Here is a 20,689-nt window from a genome sequence, read left to right on the forward strand (position 1 = left end):
CTCTGGTCCCTAATCCATCAGATAAGCAGAGACATCCTTTATATCTGTAAGCCTCAGCCATTGTATATTCTATTTTGAATCATGGTGATAGTTTTAGGACAGATAAAAGGAACTTGGACCTAGGCCAGCCCCTTTTTCCTTTTGGTCTTTCAGGTCCCCCATGAACTCTGCAGATGAAAAAGGCTTATTTTTTTCTTTTGATTATGATAATAACTGAAGAAATTATCCTCCCCCCCTTCCCCCACATAAAAATCTTAACTGATTGTATAAATTTGCATACTGTCTGGAAAAGGCATTCAATTTTCTTTACTCCTTTGGTCTCTTGAGTTTTTTCATTGATTTTCTTAACATGTTTTCCTGTGTGCAGGCAATGACTTTTAACCAGGTAATTCAGACAGGACCAGATGAAGAAGGCAGTGATGATAAAGCAGTAACAGCTATGGGCATCTTGAATACAATTGATACACTCCTCAGTGTAGTTGAAGATCACAAAGAGGTAATAATTTGTTTGTAATAATGATCCATTAGTTAAAATAAACTCAGCAGAAAGCCAGCACTAATAGCAACATTCACTAACTTGTTTTTTTGAAAATAATTCACTATTTGTTAACTTGGTCTCTTTCCTGGGTGTTTTCTTGGAGCATTTGAGCAGTTTCAACTACAAGATGAAAGCTGATCTGTATATGTAAAACAAGCCTATTCACAAATTTTCTTAATAAGATTCTCCTAATCAACTTAAAAACAAAACATTGAAGTTTGTTTCCACGCACATGTCATAGGTACCAGTTAGATAAGTTTTGTTTAGTCTGGTATTCTGTTCTCAATAGTGGACAACTGATGCCTTTGGGAAGCCAGCTAACATTCTGTGAAGGCAATAGCCTTCTGCTGCTTTATGTCCTAAGAGCCTTTACTTTATTGGCTTCCTTAGTTTGTTGCTGAGCCTACCTTGCTCCTCAGCTTTTTCTTAGTTGCTGCAGCTCCTTCACTGTCTGCCTTAAATAGGTTCTTATGATTAGCCCCACTGCATACTTTTATAGCTAGTTAGCATCTTGTTAGAGAAAGAGATATGGAACTAACTTGCAATTCCAAACCGCTTGAACCTAATAAGGTAATACAGCTATAAAGGGCATTCCTTGTCTGGTATGAATGAGACCATTATGAGAGGTGACACAAAGACTGATAGACAAGAATTGCAGAATTTTATCATGCTGTTCCAGTTCTAAAGAAAAGGTGCAGTAGCTTGATAATCCATGAGACAAAGCTGTGGATATAGAATAAATAAATTTATCTGGGGGGGGGGGGAACCTTTCCTGGGTCTAAAATGGCCCAGAAAAGACAAAAAGTATGATGAAATCACCCACCATGCCTCTTAGGGCCTTTCTGAGCCAGTGTGGGGTAGTGTTGGATTAGGAGTATGAATCCCCATTCAGTAATGAAATCCCCCTGGGTGGCGTTGGACAAGTCACATTCTTTCATTCCCAAAGGAGGACAATGGCAAACAGTCTGTGAACAATCTTGCCAAGAAAGCTCCATGATAGGTTTGTTTTAGGGTTTCCATAAATCAGAAATGACTTGAAGGCACACAACAACAGCAGCATCCTTGAAGGCCCCTTGAAGGACCACTGCAGTCCCTAACCCTAGCCATAACTAGTCTTAGGTCAGTGTTGGAAAAAAGCAAGTTTAAAAGAACCCTGATTTTTACCCCCTTAGGGGAATCAGTGTTTTGCATTAATGCATAGGACTGCAATATAGGACTAAGTGAGAAAATTAAGCAGGAGGGTACAGTTCAGATATTATGCCACTTGCTTAAATAGCTATTGTTCTTTAAAAAGTGCTCTTTTTAAAGCAAGTTGTTTTGGTTGAACTTATGTTAATTGAAGGACTTGTTTCTGAATGTTTTTATTGCATTATAAAATAAAGTGCTTAAAAAGAAGCAACTAACATTGGATACTGGACTAACAACAAACAAACCTTCAGTAAAGAAAGTTAAAAGGTTTAAATTCAAACAGTCATTGTTGTTCCAGTCACAAAATCTCTGTCCTACACTGTAAATTCATACTCATGACCTTCTCCCTTGGTCTAAATAAAGTGTGTTTTGCTCTGATCAATCTGTGTGTTTTAAAACAGGCCTGTTAAGTTGTTGTGTAGTTTTTAAATTTGAAATCTGGTTGTTTCTAGGGTTTGGCTGGGCTACTTACAGATCTTGCAAATGATTTACTATCCAAGTTAGACAAGAGCAATGGAGATACAGTAGGGTTACAAACTTTCATCAGAAACACCTTCCAATAGTTTTCACCACGTTTCCCATTCATTTCTAAAAACCCAAACTATCCTCCAGTTACTAGTATGTTGCTTGTGGATACTTTCTGTATTCATTATACCCATGCAAAAGTTTAAAAGATGCAATAGTCAGCATTTACTTTAGCCTTCTTTTAGAGAACTATTCTGTCTGGTAAGGTCTTTTTGCTGTGGTGCAGCATAGGTTGTGTGTGCATTCTTGTGTATAATATAAAGAGATTCCACAAATGATAGACTCAATTGTGCTTCTCAAAAATATGTTCATGGTGCAGCTTCTGTGTTCTGTTTTTTTGGGGGGAAACTTTTTGTTACTCAGCAGATTATGCTTAAAACATGGAATTTCAGAGGTTTTTCTGACAAAGTTTTAAGTAAAATTAAAAAAACCTAAATGTATGCAAAAACTCTGATATGCCTGAAAGGGATTCTTTAGATCATGTACTACATATCTGTAGTTTTAAAAAGAGATTATTTTAAAACAAACATTGAAGGCCAGTTGATAAGCATGTGTGTTTTATTCAAACTGTTCATTTCAGATTACCCAGCAGTTAGAAGGTATCTGTTTGCAAGTAATTGGAACTGTTTTGCAACAGCATGTTTTAGGTAAGATTCCCTCCCCTCCACCCAATTTTGCATATCTGCATGCACACTGCTAATTTGATCAAACCATGTTTAATGCTATCTTGATCTTTTTCAGAATTTTATGAGGAAATCTTCTCTTTGGCTCACAGTCTGACCTGTCAGCAGGTTTCAGCACAGATGTGGCAGCTTTTGCCATTAGTATTTGAAGTTTTTCAACAGGATGGCTTTGATTACTTTACAGGTGACATATCTTACTATCTGTTGTTTCATTGCAGCAATGACATGATAATACTTACCAGAATATATTGTGTTTTTCATAATTTACCAAAAGGTGAAAGCATAAATAACTACTGCATATTATTCTTTGAAAATACAGATATGATGCCGCTGTTGCATAACTATGTAACTGTCGATACAGATACATTGCTGTCTGACACAAAGTATCTAGAAATGATCTACAGTATGTGCAAAAAGGTAAGGTAGTCCCCCCCCCTTGTTGAATTTTATTTTTATTTGACCACCCTGTAAAGATTTGAAATCCTGTAGAATTACCTCACACAATATAATACAATACAGTATAAAAATTTGGGTGTGGATCTCTTGTATCCTATACTAAATCAAATTTGATAGATTGCAAGACCTTAATTAAGCTACATTCTTGGGAGAGCTAAGGTTTTAAATTTTGGGCATAACAATTCAAAAGAGTGAGATCTTAACCTGAAATAAAATCATTAATTGAAATCTCCTGTTGATTTGCTGTGTGGTGGTTATTTCAAAACCTGTGACTCTAACCAAGTTGAGATCCAAAAGGCTGCAGCTCATCAGTAATTTTGTATGCCTGTTCACACATATGGAGAACAGGGGGTAAGTAATTTGTTTGTCCGTGCCATAACCAGTATTATGATGTGCATTTTGCGTCCAAATGGATTAAAATGGCTGCAGTCACGTGTGCACAGTTTCTCATCTGTGTCTAGTGGTATGGTCCATTTGTGTTTTGCATTTAGACTATATTGCTCACACACTACCTGTGGCCTAAGATCAACTTGAGATCATAGTACTGATGTAGTGATGTCGAAAGACATGCTTACCACTGATCAGCCTCCAAATTCTCAAACATGCAGAATAATTTTGTAAGCTACAATTGAAGCACTCCTATTTTTATGTTCTGATTATTTCTGTGTAGTATGTTTCTTTGAATTATAAATTAAGTTTCAATGTATTCATGCAAGTAAATAAAAGAACATGCAAGACAGTGCTGGGCATTTTGGTAGGAGGACATATTCTTTTGTTGGAAGAGGCACAACCCCTATTTCTGTATGGAACAATCTTTAGACTGAAGCCAAATTTCTGTGTGATTTTATGGAAATCATCTCCTCTGGATGAGATCTGTATTTAGTGTAGTTTTGCAATTCTTGAAACTGCCATATATTTTCTACTTGCACTAGTAATTTGCTCAGCAGCTGGAGACAAAGTTTTGTGACCTGATAATTGTCTGCAAGTAATAAAATTAAGTTACACCCACAGCCAAGATCCTACATATTTTTGGCATAAATATACACCAGCATAATTACACTGGATCCATAGTTGTACAAACAGTTCCATGGCCTTGAGCTCATCCATTCCACAACAGTTGATTTAGGCCCTGACCAAATCACAAACAAGAGTGAGAACCTTGCTTGTAAAATGATTGGCTGCACTAGAGACCACACTTACACAACATCTGTGAACGTGCAGCTGCCTTTATGCTAACATACTCCAACAAGTCATGCCAGACTAACCTGAACTGCTTTTTTGATAAAATTGCCAGCTTAGTAGATGAAGGGACTGCTGTAGATATAGCATATCTGGATTTCATTAAGGCCTTTGACAAGGTTTCCCATGATATTCTTACAAACTAGTAAAATGTGGTCTAGACAATCTAAGTGTTAAGTGGATTTGTAATTGTTTGACTGCGCGAAACCAAAGGGTGCTCAGCAATCGCTCCTCTTCATCCTGGAGAGAAGTGACCAGTGGAATGCCACAGGCTTCTGTCCTGCGCCCAGTGCTATTCAACATCTTTATCAATAACTTGGGTGAAAGAATGGGGGAATGATTATCAAGTTTGCAGATGACACCAAATTAGGAGGAGTAGCTAATACACCAGAGGACAGGACCAAAATTCAAAATGACCTTAATAGATTAGAAAGCTGGGCCAGAACTAACAAAATGAATTTCTACAGTGAGAAATGTAAGGTACTGTACTTAGGGCAGAAAAATGAAATGCATTGATATAGGATGGGGGAAACCTGGCTTAAGGAGACTACGTGTGAAAGGGATCTAGGATTCCTAATAGACCACAAGTTGAACATGAGTCAACAGTGCGATGCAGCAGCTAAAAGGCCAATGCTATTTTAGGCTGCATCAATAGAAATATAGTGTCTAGATCAATAGAGGTTATAGTACCACTCTATTCTGCTTTGGTCAGGCCACACCTGGAATACTGGGTCCAGTTCTGGGTACCACAGTTCAAAAAGGATGTTGAGAAACTGGAGCGTGTCCAAAGGAGGGCAACTAAAATGGTGAAGGGTCTGGAAACCATGGTTTATGAAGAAAGACTTAGTGAGCTGGGTATGTTTAGCCTGGAGAAAAGAAGGTTAAGAGGTGATATGATTATTTAAGCATTTGAAGGAGTGTCACATTGAGGATAGAACAAGTTTGTTTTCTGCTGCTCCAGAGACTAGAACACAGAACAGTGAATGCAAGCTACAGGAAATGCTTCACCTCAACATTAGGAAGAACTTCCTGACAGTAAGGGCTGTTCGACAGTGGAATGCACTCCCTTGGAATGTGGTGACATCTCTTTCTTTGGAGGTCTTTAAACAGAGGCTGGATGGCCATCTGTCGGGGATGCTTTGATTGTGAGTTCCTGCATGGCAGGGGTTAGATTGGATGGCCCTTGTGGCCTCTTCCTACTCTATGATTCTATAACAGGATTTAGGTCTCTATGTACTGTATGAGAATGAAACATCACGTTTGGATCCTTTATTGGCTTACCCAAACAATAATTCAGTTTTATGGTTGTGCTAAATATTCAGTACTGAAGTTAACAGTGTATATCTATGATTTTTCCTCCTAGGTCCTTACAGGTGTAGCAGGAGAAGATGCAGAATGTCATGCAGCAAAACTGTTAGAGGTGATCATTTTACAGTGTAAAGGTCGTGGAATTGATCAGGTAAATGGGAACATACTTTTGCTATTTTAAATAAACTACATGACAGATAAAGCTCATGTGTGCTGCATAGCCACAGGTGTAATTACCAGATGATTAAAGACAACCATGTTTCACAATGTTAGTAGCACTGTAACATTAATAGAGACTTTCTGAAGTTTCTGTTTGCTTCCTGCTTTTTGGGAAAGAAACTTAACATTTTGTTGATAAAGCTATCAACCGTCTCACCCCCCTCATGAATATTCTTTTCTCTGCTTTATATCTCTAATGCTGTTTATTAATTAGAAGTAATACAGCAGCTAAAACAAACAGCTGTGGGTTATTTAGAGTATTTATACCCTGTTCTTCAGCCACAAAGTCTCTTAGAGAGGCTTACAAGTTTTTAATTTGACAGTTCCCTTCCCTCAGCCTTACAGTCTAAAAATACATGACCCAAAAGGAGAAGGGGTGAAAAGGTTTTTAAAAAGTGTATATTTTTTTTTAAGAAACTGATAATTTTATAATATATATAGTTATATTATGTGTGCTCCCAATGCTTCTAATCTCAATACCAGTTGAGTCATTTTAAATAGCCTTTGTACCTAAGGCTACAAAGAAGTCATAGATCATTTCATAATCCATTCTCTGTGTGGTGTCCTCATCTGCTGTGGAGCACATCAGAAGTCCTACTTGCTACATCATTTAGAAGAGGAGATGGATGAAGAGTCTGGAGAAAGGAAGGATTGGAGGAGCGATGACATCCTTTTTTCTTGTTAAGTCAGGGATTTTGAAAGTTTTGCACCACATGGTTTAATTTTTAAGGTGAAAAATGCTAAATATCAAATGTTATGGTCACTTTAAGTGTGTTTTAAAATTGGCATGCTTTATTGTGCATTAAACATGAATTATTTCTTCCCTCTCCTCAGTGTATACCTTTATTTGTGGAAGCTGCTTTAGAGCGATTGACCAGAGAAGTTAAAACAAGTGAACTGAGAACAATGTGCCTCCAGGTTGCCATAGCTGCTCTATATTACAATCCTCATCTACTTCTGAACACATTGGAAAATCTTCGCTTCCCCAATAATGTGGAACCTGTTACAAATCATTTCATTACGCAGTGGCTTAATGATGTTGATTGCTTTTTGGGGTAAGCCTCTTGACACCACTGATTCACTGAACCCTTTAATGGACATGTCCCATCCACCTTTTTCCACCTAGCTACTACTTGCAGTGTGAGTTACATGTATTTGGAAACAGTGACAAGAAGCCAGTGCATGTAAACCCTTTTCCTTTTGTGAATTAGGGTCTCATCTGGGTGATAATTTGGTTCCTTTTAGTTAAAGTGAAGATAACTTAATATGACATTTCCTTTTGCATTTCAGACTTCATGATAGAAAAATGTGTGTTCTAGGCTTGTGTGCTCTTATTGATCTGGAGCAGATACCACAGGTTCTAAATCAGGTTTCAGGCCAGATCCTGCCAGCTTTCATCCTTTTATTTAATGGCTTGAAAAGAGCATATGCTTGCCATGCAGAACATGAAAATGATAGTGATGATGATGATGAAGCAGAAGAAGATGAGGAAGCAGGTAAAAGAAAGATTATCTTTTTGGCAGCTATTTACCAGTATTTTTTATGTGCTGTTCAGACTTTTTGTCAGTGAATGTTTAGAAGTAGTATGTCTCTTTTGCTTATGAAATTTCCATGCTGTATTTGCTGTTGTCTGTAAAGGACTCAAATGTTTCCACATTGCAGTTTACCATTTTGTTTATTTTTCACATAATACTTATGCTTTTTGCATTATATCAGCATCCCTCACTATGTTTATTCATTTGGCTGCTCTGCCTTCAGCCACCTATTATGATTAGCACTTCTTGGAAGACAGGTGACTTCTTATGTCAAGTATTTTGCTTCTTTGTGGAGTCTATGTCTCACACGATTGGTTTTTTGCGCCTTAAAAAAATTCTAGAGCTCAGTAGCTTGTTGGAATATCCTGCCCCTCCCACTCATAGTGTAGTTCTCAACCCATCATACTACTCTCCCTGTTTCTTGCCAGCAGAGGCACTACCCTTGAATGTTCCCTCAGCGGAATAGACCCTCATGTTTTTTCTTGAGATTTTTTTGATTCTTTCTCCCTCTTTCTCTCTTTCTTCTAACTCCTTGTTTATTACTGTCTTTCTCCACCAACTACAAAACACTACTCCCCCTCATTTTCCCCTATCCTTTCTTGGGGCTTAAGGCCTCTATTCACTCTTTAAACACTGTGCTTCTTGTGGCCGCAAGGTCTCCCCTTTGGATGGCCATTCCCTCTCTTTGTTCTCCCTGGGGGAGAGAAGTGTAAGATCTGCTGCAACATTGTGATCTAAGCTTTCTCAAGAAAAGAGCATCTAGACCAGCGGTTCTCAACCTGTGGCTCACGACCCCTTTGGGGGTCGAACAACCCTTTCACAGGGGTCATCTAAGACCACTGGAAAACACACATTTCCAATGATAGCAACAAAAATAATTTTATGGTTGGGGGTCACCACATCATGAGGAACTATATTAAAGGGTCATGGCATTGGGAAGGTTGAGACCCACTGATCTAGACTCAAGTCCTATCTCTGGGAAAAGTGACCGAAGATCACTGAGAAGGCCTCAATTAATTGGACACTTTTCACAGCCTCTTCGACAGTTGCTAGATTGAAGAAGAAAAAACACTCTTTAGTACCAAACTTGCCAGTATTAACGCCCATCTTGGTCTCAATGGAAGTACCTACTACAACATCCCCACAGGCTACTGCAGTTCCTGTAACACAGGAATTGGTGTTGACATCACTGCCAGAATTGATTTGCTCCAAACCCTCCAAGAAAGGAGCAACCACACTGTGAGCTCAAAAGACCAAACCAGCTTGAGAATGAAACCATAGTAGTAAAAACACTTGAAGCTTCAACGTGCATCTGTTGCAACTGAATCCAGAGAGTCACCAACAACCGAGCTATAAACACCTCCATCCCCTCAAATACTGATGACGTCAGTATTGGTGGAGATCTCTCTTGCAGTCCTTGATCTGATGGGAGACTTCAGTCCCGAGTGCAGAGGTCCTTCTCATCCCTCCTATACAGGAGGCATGGAACATCATGGAACAACCTGTTAAGATTTCTTAGTCTGTGTAACTTCTGAGGCTGCCATACCCTCCCTCTTTCCCCTCAACAATAATGATCCCCCCCGAGGGTGAAGTTATACCCCCCATCGTGGCCTGCTTACAGAGACTATCAGTACTGAGAGGACTGTCCCCAGATGCCATCTCCCATGCCGATTGCTACTAGACAGATTACCAGTAGAGGAAATCTCCCTTCTCTTACCAATCCTACTTGCTGTCATACTGCGACCACTATTACCACGACTACTATCAATACCACCTCTCCCTTGAACTTCGATACTGAAGCTGTTTGTGATCTTTTGTCAACTATTCCATGGTGGATGCAACATATCACATCCACAATCTTAACAATGCTACTCCTGTGCATTATACCATGCACCTCTGCTCCATTACCACCAATATCTATCATTACAACTCCACTGGTCCCAGTACAACCCACCACTTCCAGCGCCATTCCTCCTGATAGTCATCATCTTGATCCACCGGATTCTTCATAAGAATATGACTGACTCATTATGCCCTCTCTACTCTGACATCTTCGCTATCTAACAGTATTGAGGACACAAGGCTGGACTTGACTCTGGAGAATATGGAAATATTTGCTGACATCATTCTGAGGATGGCATGGTCCTTGGGCCTGGAGGTGAAATTATGATCTCCACCAGTATCAGACCCAGTATCAGTTTACAGGCCCCCCCACCTTGATCATGATCCCACTCCTACCAACCTTGCAGGATCCTTTCAACCAATTCTAGTGGAAACCAGCTTTCATGCCACTGGCATCCTGGCACCAAGTTAACCTATACCAAAAGCAGTCGTATGCCCAATATCTTCTCCAGAACCCTACCCCAAATTGGATCATTGAAGAGGGCTCTCAGTTAAACACAGAGAAGAAATCCCACTTCACACCAGTTAATAGAGCAGACATTTGGACATGTTTGGCTGGAAGTTCTCTTCCTTCTCCTAGCAGTGAGAGTGGTAAACATGCAAGCCAGTGTGTCTGCTTACCACAGGTCCCTCTGGGATAAGATACTCACCTTTGTCCTGAACCTCCCAGAGAATCAGTGGGCCTCAGCCCTTCAATTTCACCAGGAGATTACAGGTGTCCACACCCAGAAGATACAGTGTGCCCGTGTCATACACAGGTGCGCTTTACGCAGCTTTCAGCATATGCTGAAAGCCACACTGGGAGAAGGGGTGGCATGTGCCATAAGGAATAATGGAGCGTGCACCCATGGCACATGCACACCCCCGGGCCGCCACGTGCACAAGCCCCATTCATTTGAATGGGGCTCGAGCATAGGCAGAATTCCCTTTATGCTGGGGAGTCTGGAACGGATCCCCCATGTTATGGAAGGGCAGACTGTATAGTCAGCCTAGCACTTTGCCAATAGTGAGGCCAAAGTCATAGTGGGCCTTACAGTGGACATGAGGTAGCACATTCAGGACCTTTTGTTTGACAGCCAATACCTGTTTCAGACCTCCACGGATGAGGCAATGGGCCAACTCCTCAAGCCCTGCATCACAGGGAGGAAGATGGGCTTTGGAACCCACCACTATCAACAGAAGCCCTTCTGGCAGTCTTGGAAGCAGCTGCCTTCCTCCTTTTGGGATTCAAGTCACCACTCCTTCACACATCAAAGGAAGTCCTTCAAACTCCAGAGGTACCAGCCACCTACATCCAAGAAATCATCTGGACCAGCCAGGTCGTGTCTTTGACACTTCCACTAGGATGTCACTGCAGCCTTCCCCCCGCTTTACAATCCTTCTGCATCCTGGGCACCCAGACCACTCTGCTAGTATACCACCTGGTGGAATATCACCACAGATTCATAGGTTCTTACCATTGTTTGTCTGGGGTATGCCATAACATTTTCACACACCCCATCCAAAGGTGTTTTTCATTGCACCCCTGCCCTTCCCCACCTGTTAGATGGGATTTCCACCATGCTACATAAAGATGTGATGGAGAAGTGGCTACTTCTGACAGTGCTTTACAGCACTGAATGGAGGTGGTGACCTTTGTCTGACCTTAGATCTTCTTGGTGTGAACTGATACATCAAGCCCCAGATGTTCAGGATGGTGATGCTAAACTCTATCTTACTGTTCTTTCACAGAAGAGACTGGTTTGCATCCATTGACCTACAGGACATGTACTTCCACTTTGGGATAAGACAGCAACACTGCAAGTTCCTGTGCTTCTCAATTGGGACCAAACTTTACCAGTACAAGGTGTTTCCTTTTAGCCTCTTTACACCACAGGTGTTCACCAAATGGAAGGCATTAGTCATCTCCCTTATTGAGGGGTGCAAATCTAACCTTACCTTGAAAATTGGCTGCTGGTGTCATCCTTCTGGACCTCACTCTTTAAAGGCATGCATCCCTGCAGGTCCATGGTCTGAAAGTCAACTGCAAACATCATAGAGTTGGAACAGAACACAAAGGCCATCCAGTCCGACCACCTGCTATGCAAGAAGTTGGTACTCAAGCCAACAAAGACTATCAATTTTATAGATGCAATACTAGACTCCTGCAGAGGCAGAGTGTTCCTCCCACACAACACAGTGGAAACCTCAGAACTCAAATATACTTGTTTCTTCATCTGCCCTGCACACCATCGAACAGCTCCTTGGCTTAATGGTAGCCACCAGAGTTGTTACTTACCTTGCCAAGCTGTGTTTCCACTCTCTACAAGCCTGGTTTCTTAACTGCTTCAGAACAATCAATCCATGCATTTGATGGCATCAGTCCATGTCCACCTCCCCCACCTCTGGTGCATGCAATACCACAACCTCCTGTCTGACATGCCATTCTGCCCACTTGAACCATCATGTGTGATGACAATGGATGACTCTCAGACAGAATGAGAGCCCTACTATACCAACATCTGTGCTCCTATGGAGTCCACATTCCACACAAACATCTTAGAGCTTCTCACTATCATCAAGGTCTTCTGAGCATTCAAGAAGAAACTGAGCTACAGGGTGGTGCAACAGCACTATCCTGTGTTACATCAACAAGCAGGGAAGAATCCATTCAGTTGCACTTCTGCATCTGGCCATTGACCTCTGGGACTGGTGCATGGAGAGGCACATTCACCCTGTAGCAATACACCTAGCAGGCATGGAGAATGTCCTAGTAGACACCATGAGCCAGACTCGGGTCCTTCATCCTGACTGGTCATTATCTGACATTATTATTATTATTATTATTATTATTATTATTATTATTATTAACCTTTATTTATAAAGCGCTGTAAATTTACACAGCGCTGTACATTGCCTCAAAGTGGGGGCTGTCCAGCATTGATTTCTTTGCATCTCCTTCAAATATAAAGTGCCTTGCTTTTGCTCCAGAGCAGGGAGGGAATGAGAATCCCTCAGGGATGCATTTTTACTCACATGGTCCAGCAGTCTCCTTTATCTTTTTCCTCCTTCCCAATCCTCACTACAGTTATCAAGAAGCTATCGAGGGACAAGTCGGGCATGATCCTCATTGTCCACTAGCCCAGACAAGCATGGTTCATCCTACTCCTCCACCTATCCAGGAGTGTACCATGTCGCTGCTGTGGATGGTGGACCTACTATCTCCCTCCAGGAGGCATATTCTCCACCCTGACCTCAAGACAGTCAGACTGTTGGCATGAAGAATAACACCCTAACTTTCCTGTGCCTCACGGAGGTCTTGACTCTATTCAGAAAGGTCTTCACCAAATGACCCTAACCCTATCAATACAAATGTGAAAAATTCTGTTTGTTCGCAGCCACAAGACACAAGCTACCTTCATCTGTGACCCTTGACTGTTGATAAAACTCTGAGAAAAAAGACTGGCACTTGTTCCTAAAAGTATACTTAGGTGCCGTAGTTGCAAACCAACCTCCATCCCCTTTGATGTTCTTTCTGAACCCTGTTCTCAGGAAGTTGCTTAAGACCCTAGTGCACTTCTTCTCATCAATGGACCCCCCCCCCACACACACACACACACACACTACCCTGGTCCAATCAATGCCTTACCGCAGTTGATGAGCAGCTACTCACCTTCAAAATGGCTTTCCTCTGACAAACCTTTCCTAGTCTTCCAGGATAAAGTAGTCCTCTGACTGGACATTGATTTCATTTCCAAGGTTATGTCACAGTTTGACCTACCAGTGTTCTACTCACAACCTAAGTTGCCACTTGAAAGATTTCTCCACTGTTTGGATGTAAAATGTGCCTTAACCTCCCACATCAGCTGCATAGTTTTGTCTTTTCAGACAAACTGTCTTTTTGTCTGCTATGATGGCACAAGGAAAAGGCAACCAGTCTCCCTCCAGCAGTTCTCAAAATGGATCATTGACAAAATCAGGCCTAAGAGCCCATTCAACCAGAGCAGTGGCCTCCTTGTACACTCTGGGGCATCCAATCTTTGCAGAGCTGCCCTTGATATTCATACCCCACTACAGACTGGACTGTAGAGCCAAAGCAAATGCCAACTTTGGATGGGCTGCACTCTTTTATGTTATCCTCTTCATACTCTTTTCTGTTATCTACTATTCTGTTGACTTACTACTAGCCTTGACAGCTTTAAAAAAAAGAGACTCTTATGACAGCCCTTTTCTTTGTGATACGGACTGTCTCAGCAACTGCCCACGATGTCTTGCTTCCATTAAAAAGGTTTTAATGTTAATGTTCTTAATTTTATCTGTAGTTTTACTGTATTATAATCGTGTGGATTGTTTTATGAAAGAGGGTAATGGGATATATTTTACTATGTTGTATGTTACGCTATTGTACGCCACCTTGATCCTTGGAAGAGGCGGGATAAAAATAAATTTTATTATTTCTTATTATCCAGTGACCTGACCCTCCAGCCTTTGGTAAGTTTCATAGTCACCCAGTTGTGTGAGGCACAGAGACCATGAAGAGGGACAGGTTGCTTAACTGTGGTTCTTTGAGTAGTCATCTATGCCCTCACACAAACACACCCAACCTCCCCTCTTTCAGTTTCCTGGAAGCTACTTGGTGGATTTTAAAACTGAGTGAGAGTATCATGGTGGGCTGGAAATACATGAGGGGAGGGGCATCCCATCAGGTTACTCATCTCTAGGATTTTCTGAGGGTAATTTCTGGACAGGTTCGAAAACCCAATTGTGTGAGGGCTCAAATAAACACTAGAAGAACCACAATTGCTGGTAACTGATCTGCCTTTTTTCAGTCTTTTCTATTTTTGTTTTATCTTTTTAAAAATGTAAGTCTGCACCTTCGCTTTTCATCATTCTTTCCAAAATACATACTGGTGATACCTTTATTATGCCAGTCTGAAGGAACCAAAAACATGGTAGATTTCAAAATCACTGGCTTGTCAAACAAAGATGGTTTTAAAAATCATGGGTGGGAAACAAAGATGTTGGGAGTCACAAAAGCCTGCAGTTCTTCATCTTCTGGCTGTGGATGTTACATCATTTCCTCCATTTTGAATTCTTTTAATGTTAAATATCCATATTCAGTTTTCATTACTCATTTGCTAGCTGTATAGTGCAAATTGACTAAATTTGTATTTACAGTCAGCCCCCCACATTCATGGGGGTTAGGGGAACAAGACCTCCACAAATGTGGAAACACCATGAATAACTCCCCTCATGCGGAAGCCAGTTAAAGGGACAGGTGGGCAGGGGAAGAGGAGCAGGCATGCACACTTCTCTTCCCCCGCCCTCCCTTTAACTGGCTCCCCACCCCTTCACCAGTGGGATAGCTGTATTCCCCAGACAGCTGTCATACTGGGAATCTGTGTGTGTGTGTGTGTGTGTGTGTGAAATCTCCTCCCTCTTTTCCTGATGGGATAGCTGCCCGGGAAAGACAGCTATCCCACTGGGAAAGATGTGGGGTTGGTATATGCACCCTTCCTGGCTGCTTCTGACCTCCTGGGCTTATTTCCTGAGGGCAAAAGCCTGGGAGGAATGAGGAGGAGTATGTGCACACGCAGCCATGACCTTGCGAATAATCAAAACCACAAATGTCAAAGCTGCAAATGTGGAGGGCTGACTGTACTGCATTATAAGAACATGGGAGTTTGTGCCATCACTAGGACAAAAAGCAAGAATTATGACAGCCATAACTATTATAGTAATAGTGTTATGCTTTATCCATTCTTCTTCATACAGAGGAGCTTGGGAGTGATGAAGATGATATCGATGAAGATGGACAAGAATATTTAGAGATTTTGGCAAAGCGGGCTGGAGAAGATGGAGATGATGAAGACTGGGAAGAAGATGACGCAGAAGAGACTGCTTTGGAGGGATATTCAACAATTATTGATGATGAAGACAACCCTGTAGATGAGTACCAGATATTTAAAGCAATTTTTCAGAGTAAGAGCTATTATAATTTGTACAGCAAGCTCATATTATGATTCCTTTTGGTTGAAAAATGAGTCAGTAGTGTCTTGAAGAGCTTGTGGGTTGTGGGAATTAGAGTGCAGAGAGATTCCAGAAGATTTATTGGAGGAGGAGTATGATAGAAGACTGCAGTGGTGGCATTGTAGAAATGCTGCTTTAGATTTATGAGATCATAGTTGTCGTACTGTAGCTTTGTCTGAAGGAAAACAAATTTGAAGAAAATGAAGATAATTTTTCAAATACAGAATATTTTTATTTTGATAGAAATTGTGTTGTTGCGTGCCTTCAAGTCATTTCTCACTTATGGCAACCCTAAAGCCTTAACATTTGTTCAGAGGGTGTTTGCCTTTGCCTTCCTCTGAGGCTGAGAGGGTGTAACCTGGCCAAGGCCTTCCAGTTTGCATGGCTGGGTGGGGGTTCAGAGCCTAGTGTCCATGTAGTCCAGCACTGAGACCATTACACCACACTGGCTCTTTTGTTAGAGTACTGAAATACAAAAAAAGGAAAATAAAGTTTAGAATTCTGTTGATCCACTGCTGAGTCACATGAAGCTGACTTAATAATACTGTTCTACCTGTACAATTGTCAGACAAATGGCATGTCTTCCACCACACATGCTCATATGTCCCAAAAGAGAACATCATTTCAAGTGATAATATAAATTGTAATAGGCGAGGTTGGCAGTATGTATGGAGAAAATGAGATTCATTTTCATGGAGGGCAAGGAATTTTCAGGAAGCATCTTGGTATGATCTGGTCTGTTGTATGTCAAATCATGTTACTTCCCCTCCCCAAAAAAAACCATTGAATCCCAGATTTTGTAAATGTTTACACTAAAATATTTAAAACTTGCAACTATTTGTCAGTATGAATAAGAAAAAACAAGGCAATAAAATTAAATACTATCCTTAAACACATCTTTGTGTTCTCTAGTGCAGAGATAAACATGGTGCCCCCTACACCCACAAAATGTCCTCTTGATATCTATGATTGTAGTTTTGATTTAATTAAACATTTGTTTTAAGTGGCTGAGAGCATGTTAATGTCAAGTAATGACTCTAGCTGCCTGCCATCCCTCATGCATGCATGCATACATACATACAAACGTACATATGTACATAGCCATAGATTCTATGGATTAAGATAGGTGACAAAGATGGTGGATTGATGGAAATTAGCACTTGACCTTGATAGCTCCAGGATGCCAGAAAAATCGGGAAAAGGAAGCTTACCACTGCTTAGTAAGGGAGGAACCTTGTGAATGGCAGTGAGGAAAAATGAAAGCTTTCCAATGAGTAAGCTTCATTTGGCAATAACTGGAAATATAATTAGAAGGTACCACAGAAAGAGCTAAAGGAGAAGTAGAATTTTTGGTAGTGGTAGAATAGGAAGCTATTCAAGTAGAGAAATCCCTACTATTCTGGCTTCCTAACACAACCTTTTGATTTCTAAATCTTCAGTAACTATTATGTTTTTTCGGCCTTGTTTTAAAAGACGGTTAAAGCTATCTGCATAAAAACCTTGTGAGGCATAGTTCTGCATAACTTTCGTCTAATGCTGCAGAAGTTTAGCATTAATAGTTTTAGTCAGAATTCAATAATTAAGGCAGTACTCAATTTTCAGTCTGACCAAAATTAATTTTTTCTTTATTCGGTAGCAATTCAAAATCGTAACCCTGTGTGGTACCAAGCATTGACACGTGGTCTTAATGAAGAACAAAGAAAACAGTTACAGGACATAGCAACTTTAGCAGATCAACGGAGAGCAGCCCATGGTAAGTTTTTTATAAATTAATTGTTGGTTGAGGTTGGTTGTGTCATTCACATTTTACTAGAGGCATCTGTGAGCAGATCACTCAGCTCTGATTTGATGTTTGAAGCCTAAAGCACTGTCAAACCAAGTACATTTGGAAGCATATTACAAAATAGCAACTGCAACAGTGATAACTTGGTATTGAGATTGAATGAATATTTTGTAAATAAGTAGGTAGTTAAGTAGATAGTTGCTTGAAAAACTCTTGGATTCTTGAAGTTATTTGTTCTTGAGAGCCAATAACTACTGTAGTGCATTTTCTGGAAAGACGATGAGGATCTCCTTAGTACAGGCTTTTAAGGAAAGACGGAGGAAACATTTGTTAGGTACTCTAGGCATACTGTATTCTATCTTATAATAAAGATTTAAAGTAAACTGCCTCGCAGTTCCATGGTCTTATTTCCAATATAATTGTTTTGATTGTAACACAGTAAACTGAAACAGTAATCATGTTCCCTTTCATTGCATTCCTCATTGTTTCTATATAAAGAGAGGTATCGAAAACAGGCTCATTTGTGGTGTAGCTAACAGCACACATCATGAATTTAGGATGATGCAACCTGTATGGACTTAGTTTATGACATTCAGGTGACTTAATTTTTTCTCCTCTTTCAGAATCCAAAATGATTGAAAAGCATGGTGGATATAAGTTCAATGCTCCAGTTGTGCCAAGTTCATTCAATTTTGGTGGTCCAGCCCCAGGAATGAATTGAATTATCACTACTTTTCCTCCTACTGTGTGATTGTAGTGAAGAGCTTGTGTTCCTCCCAATATAGTGGTTCCAGAACTGGTTCATGTTATCTACAGCTCACTCTAAATGAATTGGTAGATTGAACGTTTAAAAAAGAAAAACCAACCCAGGAAGTGGGACTTGATCATGCAACCTAATACTGGAAAGAAGGGTTTATGAAGATAGGAAGAACCTGACACTTGAGCTTCAAATGACACGCTGTGGAAATCAAAAATCAAGAGGGAATGTCATGAAGGCAGCTTCCTTTCTATGAAGAAAAAAAGGCATTGGCTGCAGGACTGTTGGAAAGGTCTCATTTACAGTACAAAAGCTAGAAGGCCAATTTAATTTTTACACCTGTGGGACTATTTGCCCAATCTTTTCCCCTTTACCTCCTCCCTGCTGGGTATCTATTCTTCTAATGTACATAAAGGTAATTGGATAGCCTTACTTAACACTTCCATCATTTCCATTTATCAGGTTTGTTCATATGTAGAATATCGGACACTTATTGTAGCACTACATAACTGATTTAAATCTGTAAATGATTTAGCACTTTCATATTGAAACAAGCCTGCTAGCCTATGTACAAAAATAGCAAATTGTTTGTTTATAAAAAAGGGATGTTCTGGGGAAAATTTCAGGTTATTAATTTAAAACTAGCAGTTTTGTACCTGGTGACTTTGTGGTGCAGTCACCACTGGTTGTGACTTGAATTTGGTTATGTAAAAAGGGGTTAGTGGTATTTCATTGCTGCTAAAAAAGAAAAAAATGGCAACACCCTCTGTGTCCTTTGTTTTTTTCTCTCAAAGCTGTCAATGTACAAATGAAAATTTGAATACAGAAACCTTCATGTTTGAGATGGGAGTTCATTTTCTCAGCAGCATGTGAAATCTGACATGAAGTTCTGTTTTTACAGGAGTGTATTTTGAAGTGTGGCAGTGAAACATCTACGTAGGCAGTTATTAAAAATAATTTGGCTAACTTGGGTTGGATCAGAAGTTTTATTCCTGTATTTGGGAATACTGTATGTTTATTCTCATCCTGTTGTTTCTTTTCCAGCACCTGGGTGAGGGTTTTAACATCTGCTCCACCCACATCTATAAAAATTGACATTCTTTTGTTTGCCTGAGCCAGCTAAGACAGTGATCCAGTTCAGACAATCATTCTGGTTTAGAAAGCCAAGATAAAAGTGTGGCACACATGTGCGGCACCTTTGAGCAAGCCACATTTAGCTGGGAAGACTCTTAAATTACCTAGCGATTACTGTTTCGTGAGTATCAAGGAACTTTGGTTTGGAACAAGCCAGAATTCTGAAATCATTTATGTGGTTTAAACTCCCTAGTTTCTTGAAAACTGGTAACCAAAATTCTTCTTCCTAGCCTACATGAACAGGATTCTATAGAGAAGCCTGGCATAATTGTTGCTTGTACAAAGGGACTGTGTGTACAAAGAAAAGGCTGACTGGTACTGTGGCTTATTAAAACAGATATGATAATCTGAAATGGCTTTAGGGTTACCAAGTCCCATTTTTGAAGCAACCATTCTTTCTCCCTTGCTATAGTCCAGGTATAAGTAGCTAGCATTTTAACTAGAAGAACAATGAACTTCCCCCCTACTGGGACCACTATTAAAATGATTCTAGGAAGAAGCCAACACCAAAATGATGCGACTCTGCTTAATGCCCCGTCTACAAAATAAATATGAAAATAAAATCTTAAATGCTGAATTTTTTTGATTTGCCTTGATCATTGGTGTCAAATCTTTTAAGTAAAATGTTTTTTTCCTGTCTGTTTTTATGTTTTAATGTCATCTGCTGTTACAACTGATACTGAACAAGCTACCTTAATTTAAATGTAAGCCTCCAAAACTTTTAAGGGCAGGTTGAAAATTGAATTGAATTTATATCTATAAAACTGAAACTGAAATGAACATATATATTATGATATTCAAAAATGCAGTCTTCGGAAAATCATTTTGTGTGATGTGTGTTTGTTTTCATATGTATGCATTTTGACGATGCTTGGAATTAAGGTTCCCAGTAGATTACCTACCTCTCAGATTGTCTCAAGGCAGATTAAGGGCTGTCCCTTCACTTTTCATTTATGTTTCTTTTTCTGTCTCCAGACTTGCCAAATTGTAGATTTAATAAGAAGCAGGCTACTGAAACCCCTTTCCTAGCTGCTTAAGAGAAGGGCATCTTCTATCCATCCAATTTTGCATTCAGGTTCTGGGCAGACTAGCACAATAAAATTGAGTTCCTCAGCCTGTCTTGTAAACTTTCTTGCTGTTCTTTTCAGTTTATTTCATGTCCTGCCAAAATTTCTGTGACAGGTATATATGGTGAATAGAATTTCAGATGTTATCCAGGTATTTCAGTTTAAAAGCTAATATCAAGAGCAGAAAACACCATACAGATCCTAAAAACTAACTGCAGAAGCACTAGATTTCTCCAGTGTATGGCTCTCCTTTTCTGTGTAAAGTATTGGTCATTTGGAAACTATTTACACTACAACTGTTTCACTTAACAAAAATGTATAATTGACTAAATCCACTTTAAGCTAA

General features: G+C 40.1%; 1 protein-coding gene and 1 non-coding gene across 3 annotated transcripts in view; both read left to right on the top strand.

The window, feature by feature from the left end:
* The window catches only part of IPO7 (importin 7), a 76,124-nt gene extending 56,025 nt beyond the window's left edge, over positions 1-20,099 (top strand). For both annotated transcript variants that reach the window (XM_089521152.1, XM_089521153.1), the window contains exons 16-25: positions 368-496; positions 2,832-2,898; positions 2,993-3,118; positions 3,254-3,351; positions 5,993-6,088; positions 6,991-7,211; positions 7,447-7,652; positions 15,348-15,554; positions 17,239-17,355; positions 18,009-20,099. In XM_089521152.1, coding sequence (XP_089377278.1) covers positions 368-496; positions 2,832-2,898; positions 2,993-3,118; positions 3,254-3,351; positions 5,993-6,088; positions 6,991-7,211; positions 7,447-7,652; positions 15,348-15,554; positions 17,239-17,355; positions 18,009-18,106 — 1,365 coding nt within the window. In that variant the 3' untranslated portion in view covers positions 18,107-20,099. The remainder of the gene's footprint in view (positions 1-367; positions 497-2,831; positions 2,899-2,992; positions 3,119-3,253; positions 3,352-5,992; positions 6,089-6,990; positions 7,212-7,446; positions 7,653-15,347; positions 15,555-17,238; positions 17,356-18,008) is intronic.
* On the top strand, positions 3,816-3,996 carry LOC149314458 (small nucleolar RNA SNORA23). The gene has a single exon (XR_016281179.1). It is a non-coding gene; the product is annotated as a small nucleolar RNA SNORA23 (small nucleolar RNA).
* Positions 20,100-20,689: the final 590 nt, after the last annotated feature.

The sequence above is a fragment of the Sceloporus occidentalis genome, unplaced genomic scaffold (assembly GCF_023333645.1).
Source record: "Sceloporus occidentalis isolate IW3139 unplaced genomic scaffold, rSceOcc1.0.p SCAF_4, whole genome shotgun sequence".
NCBI lineage: Eukaryota > Metazoa > Chordata > Lepidosauria > Squamata > Phrynosomatidae > Sceloporus > Sceloporus occidentalis.